The sequence below is a fragment of the Pan paniscus genome, chromosome 9 (genome assembly GCF_029289425.2).
Source record: "Pan paniscus chromosome 9, NHGRI_mPanPan1-v2.0_pri, whole genome shotgun sequence".
NCBI classification, from domain to species: Eukaryota; Metazoa; Chordata; class Mammalia; order Primates; family Hominidae; genus Pan; species Pan paniscus.
Genome location: NC_073258.2, coordinates 73,660,638 through 73,681,602, shown reverse-complemented (window position 1 = coordinate 73,681,602; position 20,965 = coordinate 73,660,638). Strand labels below are relative to the sequence as shown.

At 52.7% G+C, this 20,965-nt stretch overlaps 1 protein-coding gene across 8 annotated transcripts in view; it reads left to right on the top strand.

Annotated features, from left to right (window-relative positions):
* The window catches only part of ARAP1 (ArfGAP with RhoGAP domain, ankyrin repeat and PH domain 1), a 67,800-nt gene that overhangs the window by 18,540 nt on the left and 28,295 nt on the right, over nt 1-20,965 (top strand). For 5 of the 8 annotated variants that reach the window (XM_034933319.3, XM_034933318.3, XM_034933317.3 and 2 more), the window contains exons 2-4: nt 1,333-1,415; nt 6,758-7,310; nt 19,956-20,125. In XM_034933319.3, the coding sequence (XP_034789210.2) occupies nt 6,802-7,310; nt 19,956-20,125 (679 nt within the window). In that variant the 5' untranslated portion in view covers nt 1,333-1,415; nt 6,758-6,801. Of the gene's footprint in view, nt 1-1,332; nt 1,416-6,757; nt 7,311-11,854; nt 12,069-13,705; nt 13,755-19,955; nt 20,126-20,965 lie in introns of those variants that run through there. The other 3 variants (XM_034933316.3, XM_034933321.3, XM_034933320.3) reach the window with 3 other exon arrangements.

Below are 20,965 nucleotides of genomic sequence, written 5' to 3'. Positions count from 1 at the left end.
ATCGTGCTTGAACTTGGGAGGTGGAGGCTGCAGTGAGCCAAGATTGCGCTACTGCACTCCAGCTGGGGCAACGGAGTTAGACTCTGTCTCAAAATAAATAAACTAAAATAAAATATTTAAAAAATGTATACCTGTTTTAGCCCTATCCTAGGCAGTGATAATCATGGAGTTTGCTTAAGATAAATACCTGTTTATGTGTTTGTAAGATGTAAAATGTTCATGAATACCTGCTGAAGCCATTATGCAGAGCACAGCAGTTTTGAAGTTAACCCTAGTGTTGGCAGACCTGACTGTTCCAGGCCCTGGGGAGGGAGACCTGTCCATGCCACTCCACTGGTCCCTAGCCCCACAGAGCTCTGGCCGTCTGCATAGCAAGGGTGGTGGCCTGTCGGGGTATCCTATTCTTTCTCCTCCTGCCTGGAAGCATCCCCTTTTGGTCTGTTTTCCTCAACCTCCCCTACATATTTAGGGGCAGGGCCCTGGGGTCTCATGCCCCTGACTCAGTTACCCTACTTGTGCCCTCAGGCCACTTCATGGTCCCCAGGCTTAGTGGAGAGGGTCCTGTGTCCCTGGGTCCTCTAAGGCCCCCCACCTCTCCTGACAGGCTCTGTGTCAGGGAGACCTCTTTAGTCGCGGGCTGCATTGTCCCTTCCTCACCCTTCCTGGGGCTGTCCCTTCCACAGTCTGCCCCTACACACATCCCAGCACTGGTCTTGCGGGGCCAGAGAGTGGGGAAGTCCTGACTCCTCTTTACCACCTGTGCGGCCCCCACATCTGGACAGGCCTGTCTGTCTGCCTTCTCCCTCCAGGAAGGCCTTCCTCTGGTCTGACTTCTGTTGCCAGCTTCCATGAGCATGAGGTTCCCCGAATCCTTTCCTCTTCCCTCTTCCTTCTCTTCCTCTTCTTCCACCTCTTCCCCATCTCTTCTTTTTTCTTTTCTTTTTTTTGAGACAGGGTCTGGCTCTGTTGCCCAGGCTGGAGTGTAGTGGCTCAATCACAGCTCACTGCAGCCTCCACCTCCTGGGCTCAAGTGATTCTCCCACCTCAGCCTCCTGAGTTCCTGGGACTACAGGCACACACTACCACACCTGGATAATTTTTGTATTTTTGTTGTACAGATGGGGTCTTCTTATGTTGCCCAGGCTGGTTTTGAACTCCTGGACTCGAATCCACCTGCCTCCCAAAGTGCTGGGATTACAGGCGTGAGCTACTGTGCCTGGCCCCCATTTCTTCTTTCCTTTTCCCTGTCCCTCTCCCTCTTCCCCTCTCCTTCTCTGGCATCTCATAGTGGCCTTGCCTCACGGGCTTTCTCCTCCATCCCTGTCCTTGCAGCTCCCGCCTCAGGCCGAGATGAGGAGCCCTTCAGAATAGCTGCTGTCTCTGGGAGGACCCGGGCGTCCTTGGCAGCCCAGCTGGTGAGTCAGGAGGTGGAGCGGTGGGAACAGGGCTGGCTGTGGCACGCTAGGCCTTAACATTGAGATCGGGGAAGGCTTGATGGAGGCTGACACCTGATAGCCCATTTTCCATTTTGAGAACTGAGCTTGAGAGGCAGAGGGTGAGGCCCAGAGAGCTTGCTACGAGCCTCCCAGCAGGCCTTGGAACCTTGGAACAGGGTGGGGTTACAAGACAAAGGGACAAGGCAGGGGCCAGCAGGCTGAATTGCAGGTCTGTGTTTATGTATCTCCTCACTGGATTCCCCTCCCTGCCTGGCAAGTTTTGTTCCCTTTCTCATTCTCAGGCTCTATTCATGGTTATCACATTCCCTTTTAATTTTTATTTACTTTTTGGAAAATGATACAAAATTTAAAAGATACAGAAGGGTATAGTGTCTCCTGTCTTCCCAGCTGTCAATTCCCCTCCCCAAACTCAGTTTTATATATATCCGTCCAGTTTTCTGTGTTTATATTTGCATATATATATAACATATATATTTTTTTTCTTTTTCTTTAACCGAGATGTTTACATAACACTGTTCTGCATCTTGCTTTTCCACTTAACACATCTCTAATATCATTTTATATGAACTTTAGAATCTGCTGGTCTCAACAAATTCCAGCTGGTAATTTTAGTTGGGATGGTGTTAAAGTTTTAGCTTAACCCTGGAGGAACTGACATCTTTATATGTTGAAGTGAAAAGTCTCCCTCTCCTCAGAGGTGGATTTCCAGGGAAGCTGGAGTTTGAGGTGCAGGGCTCCTTCCAGGATCTAAAGAGGGTCCTGAACAGTGTGTGCATGTGGTCATGTGTTTTTGTGAATTTTGCAGAAGTGAGATACTCTTAAGGAGAATGTGTTAGTCTGTTTTGTATTGCAATCAAGGAATACCCTGAGTAATTTATAAAGAAAAGAGGTGTATTTGGCTCAGGGCTCTGCAGGCTGTATAAGCATGGCACCAGCATCTGCTCAGCTTCTGGTGAGGCCTCAGGAAGCTTTTAGTCAGGGCAGAAGGCAAAGCGGGAGCAGGCATGTCACATGGTGAGGGAGGAAGCAAGAGAGAAGCCGGGCTCTTTTAACCAGCTAGCTCTTACATGAACAAATAGAGTGATAACTCACTTGTTACCATGGGGAGGGCACCAAGCTATTCATGAGGGATCTGTCCCCGTGACCCCAGACACCTCCCACTAGGTCCACCTCCAACATTGGGGGTCACATTTCAACATGAAATTTGGAGGGGACAAACATCCAAACCATATCAGAGGGCACTTAAATTGTGTAAGCTTCAGGTCCCATGAACTTCAGGCCCTGTGAACTCTGCATCTTCCACTGTTCCCTCCTGTCCCTTCAGGCCTTAGTTTTCATCCTAGGACGAAGCTGATAACTGTTGTCACCTTGCCCTCATGTGTCTTTTCAGAGATACTTTGTTCATTTACCAGTAGCTGCACACTACTCCATGCTCCCCCTTGTTTTTTTCACAGAGAGAGAATGTTACACAAACTGTTCTGCACTTTTCTTTACTCCTTTAACAGTGTATCTTATAGATCATCCCATGTCAATATGTGAGGAGTTTTCTCATTCTTATGGCCGCTCAGTATTCTATTGCACAACTACAACATAATTTAGTTAACTATTCTCCCATTGATGGCCATTTTGGTTATTTCCATTCTTTTGCTATTAAACACAGGCACTGCAGCTAGTAACCTTCTATATATGTCAATTCTGGCAGGTGCCAGTAAAAATGCAGGCTAAGTGCCTATGGGTGGCTGGGTCAGCCATCTGCATCTCTGTTTTTGGTGGGGCGGGAGGACAAAGTGTCCCCCAGGCTGGAATGCAATGGTGTGATCTCGGCTCACTGCAACCTCCACATCCTGGGTTCAAGCGATTCTCCTGCACCTCAGACTCCTGAGTAGCTGGGATTACAGGTGTCTGCCACTATGCCCGGCTAACTTTTTATATTTTTAGTAGAGACAGGGTTTTACCATGTTGACCAGACTGGTCTCGAATTCCTGACCTCAAGTGTTGGGATTACAGGTGTGAGCCACCGCGCCCAGCCCAGACATCTGCATCTCTTAGGGTTTTCATGCCTAGAGGCATTCCACAGCCAGGGAGGGGATGCCCTACCACATCACCAATGCCTGTATTTTCCAACTTTATTGCTCTTTGACAATCTGATAGGTAGAAAGCAGTATTTCAAAATATTTTACATTCATATTTCCTAGTGTGGGGGAGGTTAAGTTCCTTTTCAGATATTTAAGAGCCATTTATATTTTCCTTTTTGTAAATTTTTTCATTCGTACTCTTTGCCCATTTTTCTGTTAGATTATTGATCCGTTTCTTATTTCTGCATGCTTTTCAACTTTTAGGAAAATGAGCCCTTTGTGTGGAATATGAGTGGCAGATATCCCCTAGTTTGTTGTTTAGCTCTTGGCTTTGCTTATGGTGCTTTTTACCATGCAAGAGTGCTTGATTTTTGTAGAGTTGAATATTTCAGTCTTTTCTGTGTGCCTTCTGGACTTGTTTCATTTCCAGAAGGCTTTTGCCTCTCTGAAATGATTTTTTTTTTTTTTTTAGAGACAGTCTCACTCTGTTGCCCAGGGTGGAGTGCAGTGGTGTGCAGTGGTGTGATCATAGCTCATTGCAGCCTTGAACTCCTAGGCTCAAGCAATTCTCCCACCTCATCCTCACAAGTAGCTGAGACTACAAGTGCGCAGCTGGCTAATTTTTAGGTTTTTTTTTTAGTAGAGACAGAGTCTTGCTGTGTTGCCCAGGCTGGTCTTAAACTCCTGGCCTCAAGCAGTCCTCTTGCTTTAGCCTCCCAAAGTGTTGGGATTACAGGTGTGAGCCACCATACCCAGCCCTAGGATGATTTCGTAAATCCTTTCATTTTTTATTTTTTATTTTTTTTTCTGAAGTGGAGTCTCTCTCTGTTGCCCAGGCTGGAGTGCAGTGATCTCGGCTCACTGTAATCTCCACCTCCTGGGTTCAAGCAATTCTGCCTTAGCCTCCTGAGTAGCTGAGATTACAGGTGCTTGCCACCATGGCCAGCTAATTTTTTGAATTTTTAGTAGAGACAAGGGTTTGCCATGTTGGCCAAGCTGGTCTCAAACTCCTGACCTCAGGGGATCTGCCTGCCTCAGCATCCCTAAGTGCTGGGATTATAGGTGTGAGCCACCTTGCCCAGCCATGGTTTTTTAAAATACTGAAGTCTTTGATCCAGCTGTAATTTTTCTTGTTGTAAAGTGTGAGGTAGGGATCCACATTAGTTTTTTTTGAGGGCACTCCACAGCTGTCCCAACAACTTAAGAATCCCTTGTTTCCCCACAAGTTTGAGAGGCTACTTTTAGTGTATCCTAAATTTGTATATGTATTTGGGTCTACTTTTGAACTTTCTGTTCTGTTTAATTGATCTGTCTGTTCATGCACTGTTACCATATACTGTTTTAATCATTGTGGCTTTATAATATGTTTTAACATGTGGTGAGGTTGACTCCTACTCTTTACCCTCCCCGCCCTCCACCCCTGCTTCCAGAATTTTCCTGACTCTTCCTGCTTATTTTTCCACATGAACTTTCAAATCAGCTTCAAAAAAAATTCTGTACATATTTAATTGGATTGTGTACATTTATAAAGTAACTTAGACATCATTAATCTCTTTATGTTGTCTTCTATCCAGAACTTACTGTGCTCTGCCATTTGTCCAGGTCTTCTTTTTGTCCCTCAGTAACACTCCCAATTTTTCTTCCTATCGCTGTTGTTTATCTCTTAGGAAGTTTATTGGTGTTTTCTATTTTGTGATGCTTTTGTAAATGGGGTCTTTCATCCTGGTTTCTACCTGTTTGTTGCTTATAAATGTTGATTTCTGTTATATTAATTTTCGTTTGTTTCTTTTGTTTTTGTTTTTGTTTTTTTTTTTGAGACGGAGCCTCACTCTGTTGCCCAGGCTGGGGTGCAGTGGCATGATCTCGGCTCATGGCAACCTCTGCCTCCTGGGTTCAAGCAATTCTCCTGCCTCAGCCTCCTGAGTAGCTGGGACTACAGGCGCATGCCACCATGCCTGGCTAATTTTTTGTATTTTAGTAAAGATGGGGTTTCACTGTATTGCCCAGGCTGGTCTGAAACTCTTGAGCTCAGGCAATCCACCCGCCTCGGCCTCCCAAAGTGCTAGGATTACAGTTGTGCCCGGCCAGTCTGTTATATTAATTTTGAACCCAACTGTCTTACTAAAGTCTTTACTGGTTGTTATAGTTTCTCAGTTGACCTTCTTGGGCTTTCGAACTCAACACTCATATTATTGGCAACAAATGGATAGTTTATCTCTTCCTTTCTGATTTTAAGACCTCTTGTTTATTTTTGTTGTCCAGAGCTTTCAGAGCAATGTGAGGAATAATAATAACAACAGTAAAATGGATATTCTTTTCTCATTTAAGAAAGTATCAATTTATTTCTGTTTTAGTAAGATTTTTGTTTGTGTAAGTAAGCTGGATATTGGGTTTTATCATATGCCTCTTTAGTGTCTGTGGAGATAATCAGATGACTTTTCCCTTTGATCTGCTAATCACCTCTTTTGGTCACCTCTTCATATCACCTCTTGACTCCCACCAGGCCAGGAGCTCTTGATTACAGGGTGCAGGGGTAGAGCCTGAGTCCCCATTGCCTAGTGCCAGGCTATTTTGAAAGAACAAATGGATGAATGGCCTTAGTGATGGGAGGGTTTACCCAATTCCAGGGCCAGGCCCCCAGAGGCCATGTGATGCTGGGTTTACTCATGTCCCACAGCATTTCACTTCCTCCAGGGGCATGGAGGTAGGGGGAGGCTAGTCTCGGCTCCCAGACTGGGCTTGCAGGAGGGACCAGCAGTGGTATCCTTCAATGCTCGCTAAGCCCTTGGCCTGGCCCTCACTGGGAACTGGTGCCTCAGAGGGAATTAGCCCTGCCATGGGTCTTGCAGAGGGCAGTGGGGAGGAGGTATAAGACACAGCACCAATCATGCCACTGGCCATTCTCACGGCAGTGGCCAAGGCTGTGTGTTGGGGTGTGGGGTGGTACCAACCCCAGAGATCATGGAGGGTTTCCTAGAGAAGAAAACATGAGCTGGATGCTGGGATAGCACAAGGGAAGGGGTGAGGGGGTTCAGGCGGAGAGAAGAGCCTGTGTGTTCAGAGACCTGGCAGTACCTGGCCTTGCTTATTAGCACATGGAGCACAGGGGAGGAAGCTCCAGGACAGAACTTGAACCTATGGCTTGAGAGAGCCATGCAGGCTGCTGGTGAGGGGACCAATCCTCGGCAGCCCTGCCTCTGACCTGTGCCTGTCTGTCTATTCTAGCTCTGGACAAAGCCCTGCCAGTCAGGCCTCCACTGGCAGGAACCATGGCAGAGGCTGGGGATGCTGCGCTATCGGTGGCCGAGTGGCTGCGGGCATTGCACCTGGAGCAGTACACGGGGCTCTTTGAGCAGCATGGCCTGGTGTGGGCCACTGAGTGCCAAGGCCTCAGCGACACCCGCCTGATGGACATGGGCATGCTACTCCCTGGTCACCGCCGCCGCATCCTGGCTGGCCTGCTCCGTGCCCATACCTCACCGGCCCCTGCACCCCGCCCCACCCCACGGCCTGTGCCCATGAAGCGCCACATCTTCCGCTCACCACCTGTGCCTGCCACTCCACCCGAGCCGCTGCCCACCACTACAGAGGATGAGGGGCTCCCCGCTGCCCCACCCATCCCGCCCCGGAGGAGCTGCCTTCCGCCCACCTGCTTCACCACCCCATCCACAGCTGCCCCAGACGCTGTGCTGCCTCCGCTGCCTGCTAAGCGGCATTTGGCAGAGCTGAGCGTTCCACCCGTGCCGCCCCGCACCGGACCCCCCCGCCTGCTGGTGAGGTGAGTGGATGCCACCCAGGGTGGGAGGCGCACAGGCAGAGGATCCCAGAGGGTAGATGGGGAGTTTGTGGCCTTTGGTGCTGGGATAAGAAAGGCACTTTGGAAGTGCAGGGGGAACAGCGTGTGCAAAGCTCGGAGGACAGGATTGCTGTCTGGTGACTCAGGAGGAGGGGAGAGCTGTGCAGGTACTCAGCGCAGTGCTTGGGCTGCTGGGCGTGTGCCAGTGAGGCCTCCAGGTTTCTGTCTTGGGTGGCTGGGTGGACAGTCGTGCCATCACTGATCCAGAGACCCAAGGACAGAAGTGACTTTGGGAGGAAGTCAAGTTCAGCTTGGGACCTGGCAACTGTGAGATACTGCAGGGTATCGGGGTCCATGCCGGCATCAAGAGGCAACATGTGTAGGAAACGGAAAGCTGCGGGGTAGGGTTGGGGGTGAGGGGACTGCCCAGGTCCTGGTGCTGTGCTCTTTCACACCCTGTCCCCTTCTCCCACTGCCAAATGTCAGCAAATCCTGGGACACTTCTCAGGCCTCATCTGGCATGCCCTCCCTCCTCAGAACTGTTTCCCCTCTGGGGCTTCTGGTACCCTGTGTTTTCTTGAGTTTCCTCTGGCTCCTGTGGATATTCCGTGTTAATCTCCTTCACAGACGCCCTCCCTTCCTGCCATCTGCTGGGATGCCCGGCTGTCAGGGAGCATCCCCAGACAGGGTAGATATGTGTTTGGGGTGAGGGAGATTTGGTGGAGCACTTGGGCGAAGTGAGGCTAATCTTGGAAGGCTTCTTGGAGGAGGAAGGGGTGTGTGGAGAGAGGTCTCCTGGTCCCTGTTTGTTTATTGCTGGGTACTCTGCTGGGCTCTGTGTTTCTATGGTCTCCATGATCCCTGCAGCAGACCTTCTGGGAGATTTGTGTACTGGCTTTACGAGCAGGACATGAACAAATCAGAGGGAGAGCAGGGAGGGGGCCCCGGCTGGATCCATGCCAAGGACATACTCAGGGGGCCTTGTGGGGAGGGTCTGGGAGATTCTTTCCACCCAGGGAGGAGCATTAAGTCAGGGGGCCTTGAAGACCAAGCTAGTGCTGTGGTGTTTTGAGGGTTGATTGGTAGAAGCACAAAAAGGGTACATGCTCTTCCTGGGTTCACACAACTCGTAACAGGTATAGGGTCTCTCCAGGAACCTGGAGGGAAGCTCAGATTGAAGTTTCCTGGTGCCCTTGCGCCCTCTAGTGACCATTCTTCTGCATGCAGGAGCGTTTTCTATTTCAACCCCATCAGCTTGTGGGGGAGAGAGAGAGAAAAAAAAAGAGAGAGAGAGAGAGGTTAGAAGAGAGAAGAGGATAGAGAAGAGAAACTCTGTCTGTCTGTCTCTGGGGTTGGAAGTGGGTGAACAAAGGGAAGAAGCAGGGCCCTGGCCAGGTCCCCTCTCAGGCCCTTCCTGTGACTCCCGGACGGGCAGTGGAGGCCTGGGTTCCTGCTTGGGAGGCAGGATGCCTGGGTCGGGCCCAGCTAGCTTTGTGACTCTGATGAGGACCTGCTTCTCTGGGCCTGTTTCCCCATCAGGTGCCCTCTGTGGTCCTCCATAGACTTCTGGGCCCTCCTGGCACTGACATCTGAGTTCAGGAGGCTTGCTGGGTAGGAGGAAGTCCTGTCCACACCCCAGGGCCCCAGGGTACCAACCCCTACTCTCAGAGCCTGTCTGAACATAGCCATTTAGGCAACATGAGGAGGAGGCCAGGCGCCATGGTCGGGAAAAGGTCTAGCCCCTTGTAGTTCAAGTACCCAAAATCTGTTCTGTGCTAAGAGAATTGGAAGAAAAGTATTTCCTGCAATTTGGGACTATTCCTTACGGCAGAGTATGGTAGTGGGTAAGCTACCAAGCCTGGCTTCCTGTGTCCTGGGGTCTTTGGCAGTTGGAGTCATGGGCATCTGCAGTCTTCAGCTTTGTACACACTCAACTCAGAGAGTGTATGGTCTTCAAAGCCCTGTGGTAGGAAAAACTCACAGCAGATGGAGCCTCATGTGTGTATACCAGGCCAAGACTGAGTGCTGTAGTGATCAGGGTGGGAGCCAACATGGACCCTGACTGGCCACCTTGTCCGCTCTCAGTCCCTTCCTGTGATCCCCAGGCTCCATGGCATGTAGAGAGGAACACTGCTCCTACCCACCCCCGCCTTGTGGGAGTCCCATCACAGTGTCTCATGACATGGCCTTCCTACCCCTGCTTGCAACCCCTCATGATGGGGAACTCACTCTCTCAACCTTAGGGCCTTTCACACAAGGTCATGTGGTGGCTGAGGCCGGTCATCTCCAGGCTCCCCAGTGGAGCTTGGGGGTGGATGCGTGTGCATGTGTGTACTCTCAGTGTCTCGAGTCAGTGTGAGGCATGTCTGGGCCAGTCTGTGTGTGCACCCATACAGATGGGTGTGGGTGGTAGTACAAGCTGTCAGGGTAGTAGAATGTCTGTGCATTTACACATTCAGACAGGTTCTGAGACTGTGTGCTACTAAGATGTAGAAGCATGTAGGGATTTGTGCAGTTTCAGTGGTGACATGGAGTGGTGTGTATGTGAGTTTATCAGGACCTTTGTGCTCAATTACTGCTGTGGTGGAGACCCCAACAGTGTATGAGTACATCCGCGAGTGTGCACGTGCTGTTTGAGCAGTACATGGCATTTGTGTTATTTGTGCACTGTCAGGCTTGAGCCAGTGTGTGCACGTGTGTGTACATGTGCTGCCAAGAGGGAGAGCCCATTAGGATGGCAGCTCCACTGGGGCCAGGATCCTAGTCGATTTTGTTTGCTGCAGAATCCCCAACATCTAGAACAGTGCTGGATGCCTAATAGGCCCTTGGGAAGTATATCGTGTGGGTGAGTAAATGATTGCCAACGTGAGCTTGTGTACTGGCACGTGCTGAGCTTGGGGTGCATGTGGGTAAACACGCATGTGACTCAGCACCCAGTGAGTGCCCTCAGCACAGCTGGGCCATAGGGCCCTGAGCTCACTGCCCCAGCTCCCTGTCCCCCATCCTACTACCCAATCTACGTCATCCCAGATATTTTAGGAAGGCAGAGGTCTTCAGAGGAGACAGGTGGGAAGAACGAGGCTGTGATAGGATTCTAGGCCACAGACTAAGGTTTAGGCAAATCAGAAAACAAGCAAGGATGGAGTTCCCTCCTCCTGGCCTTGGCATGGCCCAGGACTCTCAGAACCAGGCTCATGATTCTGCCTGGCCTAGGGGGACTCTACATCACCCCCAGAGTCTGCACCCCCTGCTATTATTATTATTATCGTCATCATTATTATTAATAGAGACTAAGTCTCTCTCTGTTGCCCAGGCTGGAGTGCAGTGGTGCCATGATAGCTCACTGTAGCCTCTAACTCCTCGGCTCAAGCAATCCTCCCACCTCAGCCTCCCAAGTAGCTGGGACTACAAGTGTGTGCTACCACACCTGGCTAATTTTTAAATCTTTTGTAAAGACGAGGTATTCCTTTGTTGCCCATGCTGGTCTTGAACTCCTGGGCTCAAGCAATGCTCCTGCCTCGACCTCCCAAAGCACTGGGATTACAGGTGTGAGCCACTGCACTCGGCCCCCTACCATTAATTTAAACTCGTGGTGGGGTGCTTGCTGAGGAGCCCAGAGATGCTGAGAAACTTGCCCAGAGTCACCCAGCCCTGCAGAAGGGAAGCCGGTGCCCAGACCCTGCCTCCTGGCTTCAGGTCAGGTCTACTCAGCTCTAAGTGCCGCAGACATGAGCCCTGTGAACTGGCTTCCCTGAGGGTGGCAGAGGGGTCGTTTCTGATGTGAGGTTCCAGGGTCATGCCGCAGATCCCCTCCCAGCTTGCTCTGGCCTTTGGTGTCCCCCTCTGATACCTGGATGCCTGGAGGCACCTCAGGAAGGAGTGTGTGCCCAGAAGGCAGCTGCCCAGCTGGAGCCACACTGCCAAGGCTTCCCTCCTGTGCGCTTGACTGCCCTGCAGTCCAGCCAATCCCTGGTCTTCCTGGAGGCTGATCACTTGTTGCCAGGGCAGAACTTGAGCCCTTCAGAGAGCCTCTTTCCTAGCCTGTCTGTCTCCTTATGCGGGTGGAGTGGTGGAGAGGCCACCGCCAGGGCTTGTCAGTCAGGACTTCCTGGGCATCCACCCTGTGAGGGCCTGCAAGATCAGTGGACACTGTTGGTTGTCTCTTCCCAGCTTGGGTGGGGGTGCAGCCTGGGGGCGGGGAGGAAGTGTCTGCCCCGGGGGATTCTGGGTGACTTTTCGCTTTCTCAGTGTTTTCAGGAAGTGTGTGTGTTGGCCACGGCTGCAGGAGGTGGGGGAGACACAAAGCAGGAAGCCTCCGGGAGACCAGAGCTGGGTGCAGACATACACACACACATACACACAGACACACAGAGTCACACACACTCACACACATTCTCTCTCTCTCTCTCCCTCTGTCTTTCTCTCTCTCTCTCTCTGTCCTCTTTCCTCCTGGACAGATCCACAGTTGTACACAGAAACAAACACACACACATGTAGAGAAGTGATTCACAAACACTTAAAGACATAAATCACAGGTGCAAAGCCATACCTGGGCTCAAAAACCTCCAAGAGAACGCAGCCTCAGACCCACCCAGGGGCCAGGGGCCAGGCTGTTTGCGAGACCAGCCCAGGCGGGACCCAGGCTTGCACGGGCAGGTACACGACATTCTTGGGCATATGCAGCCCGCCTGGCCGGAGCTGTGGGAGTCCTCAGCCCCAAGACCCAGCAGGCGTCTGAGGGTAAGCGAGGTGCTGCTGTTGCTGTTGTTGCTGTTGGGCACGTAGGAGGGAGGCCCTGGGAGGGCTGAAGTCCCTGTCTGTCACCTCTGGCCTGGTTTTCTGTGCTGCTCTCCTCCCCCTTCTCTTTTTTTCTCTTAGAGTTTTGTCTTCTTTCACTTTCCCCACTTCTTCTCTTTTTCCCCTGCCTTTGCCTTTTCTCCCCTTGTCTCATCCCTCCCTCTTCCCTGGGCTTTCTAGGTCTCCACCTCCCCATACGCCTCTGCTGGGTCCACCAGGAGCCCACGGTGCCTGTTTTCTGGGCCTTTCTCAGACTCTGCCCCACAGAATACTCCTCTTTGGGGTTCTTGCCCCTTGGGGGTCTGGTGCTAATCACCTTACTTCTCTGCTCCCACCTCCCTACACCCCTCTGGGGATTCGTTGGGGAGGCTTAGTTTGGCTTATTTCACTGTCAAGTTCAAGGGTGCTGTGATTCTGAACCTCCCACCCCCAGACCAGGGTGATGGGGAGATGGTGTGCTGCTTACCCCTCCTCCCCAGGACTGGTGCTGTGGTGGGTGCTTATGGAGTGTGGGGGCTGGTCTCCCCTTTCCTGAGTTACCGTGGATCCCTAATGAATTCAACAATCCTGTGCTTGGCTTATTGGGGACATAGACCTCTAACCAAGTCCTGTCCACCCACCCGGCACTCTTCAGCCCTGCCCTGTGCCCTTGGCTCATCTTTTCCATAGGGCCCAGCGGATAACTGCACCTGCTCTTTCTGCCAGGCCAGACCTGGGCTGGACCCAGGAAGGGCTCAGTACTTCTGTGAGCTCCCTGAGGATGAACTTCCTCCTGCTGCTGCCCTCAGGAGCCAGCACAGGGCCAGGCCTGGGAAGCGCTTAGAGCTGCCATGGGAAAGGGGCCTCTGCCACCTCCTGCCCAGACAGCAGGGCTGGCCTGTGGGAAAGCTGAGTGTAGGTCTGGTGGTGGAAGGTCAAACAGGTTGTGTGGGCTTAGAGGAGGGAGGGAGCGGTTTGATGGACTTCCTGGAGGAGGAGGCATGCCCTGAGCACAATGGAGTTAATAATCCCAGGTCATTATATGAAAAAAAGCCCCTAGCAGAATGTTTGGCACATAGTGAGTGCTTAGCAAGTGGTAGCTGTTGTCCCAGGGAGAAGTGCTGAGAGCTGGGTGAAGGCGCGGTTGTGAGGATGGGCTCCAGGTTAACTGGGCGCTGCTGTATGGAGAGTTTGGGGAGCTGCTGACCTTCTCCAGTGATGAGGATGCGAGTAGGGTGGTGGTCATTCAGTACCCACTTACTAAAGCCCCTTCTGTGCTGGGAACTGCTGGCGGCATGGAGAGGACTGGCCCTAAGGGCTCCCGGCTTGTGCAGAAGTTGAGAGAAGCAGACCGTGGACATCCCATTCTAGCAAGTGAGACCCTAGGAAGGGCTGTCTATGCTGGGGGCTAGGCAGAAGTGAACAGAGCAGAACCAGGGGAGTGCTGGAGGGGATGACCTTTGGGTCTCATGATGGAGGAGGAAGGAAGAAGCCACAGAGGAAGCAGGAGGCATAGGACTGAGGCCTGGGCCCCTGAGAGTCCAGAGCATGATTGAGGAAGCGGGCAGCTGGGACAGTTTACCCCTGTGGAATGGAGACATCAGGGTGGGACACAGATGTCCCCAGATCACTGGGCCAGCAGCCCTGATGGTGAGAGTCCAGGGGCTGGGATTGGGCCAGGTCCCTCCAAGACCTGTGTGACATCTTGTTGGGAGGTGGTGACTCTAGGATGGGGTTAGGTCTGGGTCCTCAGTCCTCTGAGGCAGTTCAGTGAAGCACACATTGATATGACCATATTGAGTGATCAGAATTGTGGGGAGCCCCAGGGAGGCCCCAGATCAGCCTGAGATGTGAGGGGAGGCCTGCGATAGTGGGGAGGATGGATGTATGATTTGGGCTTTTTATAGGAGGACTAGGAGTTGGCCAGGCAGGGGGGGGTGTTCCAGGTGGAAGGAACAGAGTATTAAAGGCCTGTAAGTATGCATTGATAGACTGCAGCTCAGTCAGGGAGGGCTGGAGTGTGAGTAGTGGGGTGAGTCCAGGGTCAGCCTGAGATATGCAGACTGCTCCCCTCTTTGGCCTTCCTTCTCTCACAGTGACACCTGGTTCTTTTGGCCAGAGATTGGTATAGACAGAAAGATAGGAACGGGTAGGGGTGAAGGAGAAGGAGGTGGCATTAGAGGCCGCTAAGGCTATGAAGCTGGTTCCTGGCTCAGCCTGTAGGGCCTGGGTCTCCTTCAAGGTGAAGAGGTTCTGTTGATGCCATGTGCAAGTGGCCCTCCTTTACTGAATTATCAGTAAGCCTGGAGACAGATTAGCGAGGAAACTGAGGCTCGGAGAGGAAGGGACCTGCTCAAGGTCCCAAACCAATGAGTTGAGCTGAGTTCAAGCCCAGGTCTGCCTGGCTCCAAGCCCTGTCTCTAGTTAATTGAGTAACCACACATCTCATTTGACGTGGGACAGGCCCTGTTTATGCCTGCTGCCCTGACATAGTTATTAATAGTGCCTCTTTTAACTCTTAGAAGTGTTTGTGGTTTATACAATGAATTATGTGGTCATGGGTAAGAGGAGGGTGACCTTGGGCAGGGCAGTGATGTGTTCCCTCTCAGATGAGTCCTGAGACCTGGTGGCCCATGGGAGGAGGCTGGCCTCAGAGAAGCCCTGGGACCCTGGCATGGCCTTGTTTGCTCGGCTGTGGTGCTGGGCTGCCAGGGTTCAAATACCAGCTGTGGCATCAAGAACAAATAATCCAACATCCCTGTGCCTCGGTTTCCTCCTCTGTAAAGTGGAATCATCATGAGCCTTACCTTACAGAGCACTGTGAGTAGATGAATGAAGAATCCATGTCAAGTGCTCAGAAAATGCCTGGGAACACATACACGTAGACACGCACACACACAGTTAATGAATCCAGGTGTTTGTAAGTCCCTGCTGAGTGCTGGAGATACCCCAATGAGGATGGGATGTCCATGGTCTGCCTCTCAACTTCTGCACAAGCTGCACCCTCCTCTTACCCATTCTGCATTCTGCCTACCCACCATGTCACCTAACCCCCAGGCATGAGGTCTGCTGCATGTATTTTCTCTGATTCTATAAAATAGATTTAGGCTGAGGGCCCAGGCTGGGGTGAACCAACCCCTTAGCTGCCCGGGGTGCCTAGTCTCTCGGGAATAGTGGGTAAGCAGGTGGGTTCACATGCCCCTTGGGTAGAGGGGAGAAGGTTGAAGGAGCAGGGAGCTGCAGTGCGGGGTGAGTGGGGAGCAGCTCTGTGGGAGAATCTTGGAGGTTGCCTAGAGGAGGAGGCCGGCTGAGCTGCATTTTGAGGTGGAGGTGGGCTTCTGTGGGCTACGGGAGGGAGAGGGCAGAGGAGGATGAAACTGTGTGAAGGCTTGGAGGTGGTGCCATTGAGGACGTGGTCCAGTGGGTGACAAGTCAGTGGGTGACATCCAAGCCGGGCCTCAGCTGGACCTCGGGATTGGAGCAGGGCCTACTCTTTTTTTTTTTTTTTTTTTTTGAGACGGAGTCTCGCTCTGTCGCCCAGGCTGGAGTGCAGTGGCGCGATCTCGGCTCACTGCAAGCTCCGCCTCCCGGGTTCACGCCATTCTCCTGCCTCAGCCTCCCGAGTAGCTGGGACTACAGGCGCCCGCTACCACGCCCGGCTAATTTTTTGTATTTTTAGTAGAGACGGGGTATCACCGTGTTAGCCAGGATGGTCTCGATCTCCTGACCTCGTGATCCGCCCGCCTCGGCCTCCCAAAGTGCTGGGATTACAGGCGTGAGCCACCGCGCCCGGCCGTAGGGCCTACTCTTAGGGGTGCAAGCAGTGAGAGGCTGGGACTTGGGCTATGGCGGGGGCATTCTGTGGGCCCTGTTCTCGGTAGGGGGTCACTGCCTTTTCCCTGGGGTTTTCCCACATGTTGTGCCTTCCTGAAAGCACTTCTCCTTTCCTGGGCTCCGTCCTGACTCAGCAGTGCCCTGATACCCTGTGGTAAGCAGGCAGGCAGGGAGCAGCCAGGAGACTTCCTGAAGAAGGTGGCTAGAATTTCCCAGATGCTTCTGAGAGGCCCCTGTGTTCCACCTTCATGAGACACGGTCCCTTCCCTGTGGAAGCTCTGCTGGGAGAGGAGCCCTTTGCATCTGTTTCCCTCTCCCTTCTTGCCGTGGGCAGGGCAGTGATGTGTTCCCTCTCAGATGGGTCCTGAGACCTGGCTGCCCATGGGAGGAGGCTGGCCTCAGAGGAGCCCTGGGACCCTGGCATGGCCTCATTTGCTCAGCTGTGATACTGGGCTGCCAGGGTTCACATCCCAGCTGTGGCATCAAGAACAAATAACCTAGCATCCCTGTGCCTCGGTTTTCTCCTCTGTAAAGTGGAATCATGACAAGCCTTACAGAGCGCTGTGAGTAGATGAATGAAGAATCCATGTCAAGTGCTCAGAAAATGGCTGGGAACACACACATGTAGACATACATACACACAATTAATGAATCCAGGTGTTTGTAAGTCCCTGCTGAGTGCTGGAGTTACCCCAATGAGGAAGGAGGGTGTGGAGCTTGCTTCAGGGAACGTGCCTGCTGCCCAAGATGCACAGACCCGTCGCAGTTGATCAGGACAGTGATGGGAGATGCACTGTGGTGCCAGAGGAGGGGGGCTGATGCTGCCGGACCCCAGGGATGAGGACGAGCAGGTGGGCAGTTTTTATTTATGGTTACCACCTTCCCCTCAGCTCTGGCCCTCAGACCTGGGGGAGCTTTGGGAGCCAGGCTCCCTCAATCCTGCTTGGCATTGGAGAGATGGCACCTGTCCCCACCTCCCTGGACCAAGGTCTGACTGGCCCTGGCCTGACAGCTTGGAATTCTGCTCTCTGCTGATCCCAGGCCGGGTTTCCAAGGCCCCTTCCTCTTGGGCTCTGGGAGGCAGCAGTGATGGATTGATTTGCCCATCAAGAAGTCTCTAAGGGAATCGCAGGTGACCAGCTGGGGCCAGCACCCCAGGTCATGCTCTTGGGCCTTCAGGCACTCCCTCAGTCGCTTGGTCATCGTTCACCCCTTCTGTTGCCTTCCCTTCCACCTGCCCACCTGTCCACCCACCTTGTCCACATGCTATTGCTACTGACTGGGCTGCGGGGGTACCAAGTCAGATGCTGCCCCTGCCCCAAAGGGACTCAGGTCATGTAGGGGAGACAGCCTGGTGCAGTGCCCACCAGGGGGTCTTCATAGGTCCAGCTGTGAGAGTACGTTCTGACTCAAGACTCCCACAGGCCCACCCCTTGGCCCCAGATTCCCAGAGAGGCCCGTTGGGTAGGGAGCAGCTTGCCGCCAGGGCAGTGGCAGGCCTTCGTCTGCCATGGGGTCTTTGAAGCGATCCGAGCCACAGCCCATGCAGCTGTCCAGGAGCCATTCTCTGTGGCCCTCCAAGTGACAGCTCAGGAGTGAAGGACTGGGTCTCACAGTGGATAGTGACTCACAGGGAGCCAGCCTGGCTTTGAAAGCTCTTACCTAAGGGGCCAGTAGTTTTCTAACATCCCCACAGGTGTGGCTTCAACTCACTGTGTGCGATGTGCCCAGTTTGCAAGTCACCACACTGAGTGAAGCTCAAAGCTCCGGTTTCTCTACCAGGTATAGAATCTGCTTATAGTTTCTCTCCGTCCAGATGCTGTTCCTCCACAGGCCATGCTGCCAAAGGCAGTGGTTGCCTGGTAACAGGGCTGACACACCACCGTTTGCAGGTTTCTAGGGGAACAGAGCTGGAAACCTAGCCGAAGGCCAGCTCTTCACACAGAAGAGGAAAGGGTTTGGTTAACTTTTATCTACACCTGGAGAAGAGACAAGTATAGTAGAAGGTGATGTGGAAGTAGCCAAGTGTCCTAAGAAGCTCATAAACTTTGGAGTCAGGGTTCAGATCTTGGCACAAAGGAGATACTTTGAAAAATGTCATTTAGAATAATTTGTATGAAGATCTTTTTTTTTTTTTTTTTTTGAGACGGAGTCTTGCTCTGTCCCCCAGGCTGGAGTGCAGTGGCGCGATCTCGGCTCACTGCAAGCTCCACCTCCCGGGTTCATGCTGTTCTCCTGCCTCAGTCTCCCAAGTAGCTGGGACTACAGGCGCCTGCCACCACGTCTGGCTAATTTTTTTGTATTTTTAGTAGAGATGGTGTTTCACTGTGTTAGCCAGGATGGTCTCGATCTCCTGACCTCGTGATCCACGCGCCTTGGCCTCCCAAAGTGCTGGGATTACAGGTGTGAACCACTGCACCCAGCCATTTGTATGAAGGTCTTAATGGAGAACAGCATAAAGGAGGGTCAAGGAAGACTTTCAGAGAAGGGAAATGTGGTTTTAGAATTAAAGGATTGCTTTGGGAAGCCGAGGTGGGAGGATTGCTTGATGCCAGGAGTTCAAAACCAGCCTGGGCAACATAACAAGACCCAGTGTCTACACCTTGAGACCCACCTACTCGGGAAGCTGAAGTCAGAGGACCACTTGAACTCGGGAGTTTGAGGCTGCAGTGAGCTGTGATTGTGCCATTGTACTCCAGTCTGCCACAGAGTGAGACCCAGTCTCTTAAAAAAAAAAAAAAAAAAAAAAAAAAGAAGTTAAAAAACTAGTGGATATTCCCAGGCAGAGAACAGGGAGAAGGGTGTTACTGGCGGAGGCAACAGCAGGAGGAAAGGCCTGGCATCATGACCACACCCCAGGCAGACCCTGTCACTGCCTCCCAGCCCTTCCTTGCTTTCACGGTAGCCCCACACCATCAGCCAGGAACACCAGGGCAACAGACAAGGCCAAAAATAACCCAGGGAGAAATTGCCCATCCACCCTGATTCTCCTCCTTGGCCCCTGCAGGGCACTGGCAGAGACAGCTGGTGGGGCCAGGCCTCCAGGGCTCAGGCACCTTGTTCCAGCCTGTAGTCCCTGTGCATCCTGTGCACTGGCACATGACACATCCTGTCTTGGTTAATCCTTCTAGCACCCTGCCAGGTCAGTGATATAGCCCCCATTTCACAGAAGAGGAAACTGAGGCTCAGAGGGGCTAGGTGCTCACCCCAGGACACACAAGAACTAAGAAACTAAGGCAGGATTCAAATTCATGTCCTTGATGCCACAGCCCTTCAGAAGACAGCCTGCCAGAAGCAATGTGATCTGTACTGAGACAGATGGGAACACTGTGGGGCCGTGAGAGCCCAGGAGGCCCTGAACCTGGCCTTGGAGAATCAGGGGAGGGTTCCCTGGGGAGTGGTAGCAGAGGTGAGTGAGTGGGGTGAGGTAGCAGAGGTGTGGGAGATGGGTCTGGTGGGATCAGGTGAGTTTGAGGAGTCTGAGGGCACCAGGAGGTAGTGAATATCCAAATCTGGGCAAGAGCAAGGTGATCTTGAGACAGAGACCCACAATTCAGGGCCTTAGGAATTGGTTTCTGAGGCTCTGGTCTGTGCCTCGGGCCTTGCAGCTCATTTCAATCCTGTCCCTTCTCTTTGCCGTCAATGCCTTCTTATCCTTAAAAGCTCAGGTCAAGCATCACCTTCTCCACGAATCCTTCCCTGACTCCCCATTCTGGTCTTTATCCCTTCTTCAGTGTGGAGACCCAGTAGATATATGTGACTAAAAGCTAGAGCATTGGGGATAGGTGAACACCTCATTCAGGCCAAAGAGGGTGCCTGCTTCCTTTAGGCTTCGGGGAACCAGGAGGGGTTTTGGTCTGGGAGATGAGTTGAGGAGGACTGTGTGCAGGAGGGCTCCTGTCTGTGTGAGTTTGTGTAGTGCCTGAGTTTTGCTGCAGTTCAGGTGAGCTGGGGGCTCAGTATGTTTCAGTCTTGTCTCTGTTGCTTAGTGACGCCCAACTTTTGTTGTGTTCCCAGCCTGCCCACTAAGGAGGAGGAGTCATTGCTGCCATCATTATCATCCCCTCCCCAGCCACAGTCTGAGGAGCCCCTGTCCGCCCTCCCCCAGGGGCCTCCCCAGCCTCCCTCTCCACCTCCCTGCCCCCCGGAGATACCTCCAAAGCCGGTACGCCTGTTCCCAGAGTTCGGTGAGTGCTGCAGCCAGGAGATGGGGCTCTGGGTGGATGGCCTGGGATCCCTGGAATCAGGCCTCTGGAAGGTATGCAAGGATCACACTCCTTTCTGTGCAAGCCTGCCACCAGCCCACTGTGTGGCCCCGGGCAGGTCACAGCCTCCCTGAGCGCTATTCTCTTCATCCTCAGAATGGAGACAGCACCCACCTATCTGGCCTCCTGACCGTTAAGTGTGGGGCCACGGCCGGCTTTGCCAGTTACCCATGGTCTGATTTTCCATGGTGTTGGGTGGTTTGCTTTTCTTTTTTTTTTTTTTTGAGATGGAGTCTCGCTCTGTCGCCCAGGCTGGAGTGCGGTGGTGCAATCTCCGCTCACTGCAAGCTCTGCCTCCTGGGTTCACGCCCTTCTCCTGCCTCAGCCTCCCCAGTAGCTGGGACTACAGGCGCCCGCCACCATACCTGGCTAATTTTTTGTATTTTTAGTAGAGACGGGGTTTCACCGTGTTAGCCAGGATGGTCTCGATCTCCTGAGTTCGTGATCTGCCCACCTTGGCCTCCCAAAGTGCTGGGATTACAGGCATGAGCCACCGCGCCTGGCCAGAGGTGGTTTGCTTTTCCTGGGGTTGGCCACATTTGTTGATTCTTGTTGCCTTTGACAGTCCTTACCCCAACCCCCAAGCTCACCACTGGCTCAGACCTCCCTGTGGTGTCCCAGCTTCTCCTCTGCCACCCTTTAGTACTGTCCTATGAGGCCTGGGGGTATAAATCGCACTTCCTGTCCCCTGTGCCTTTTTTTGAAAGCCAGGGGGAGGTGGGGATGGGAGTCTTGGCATGGGGGAGGCTTTGTGAAGCCCAG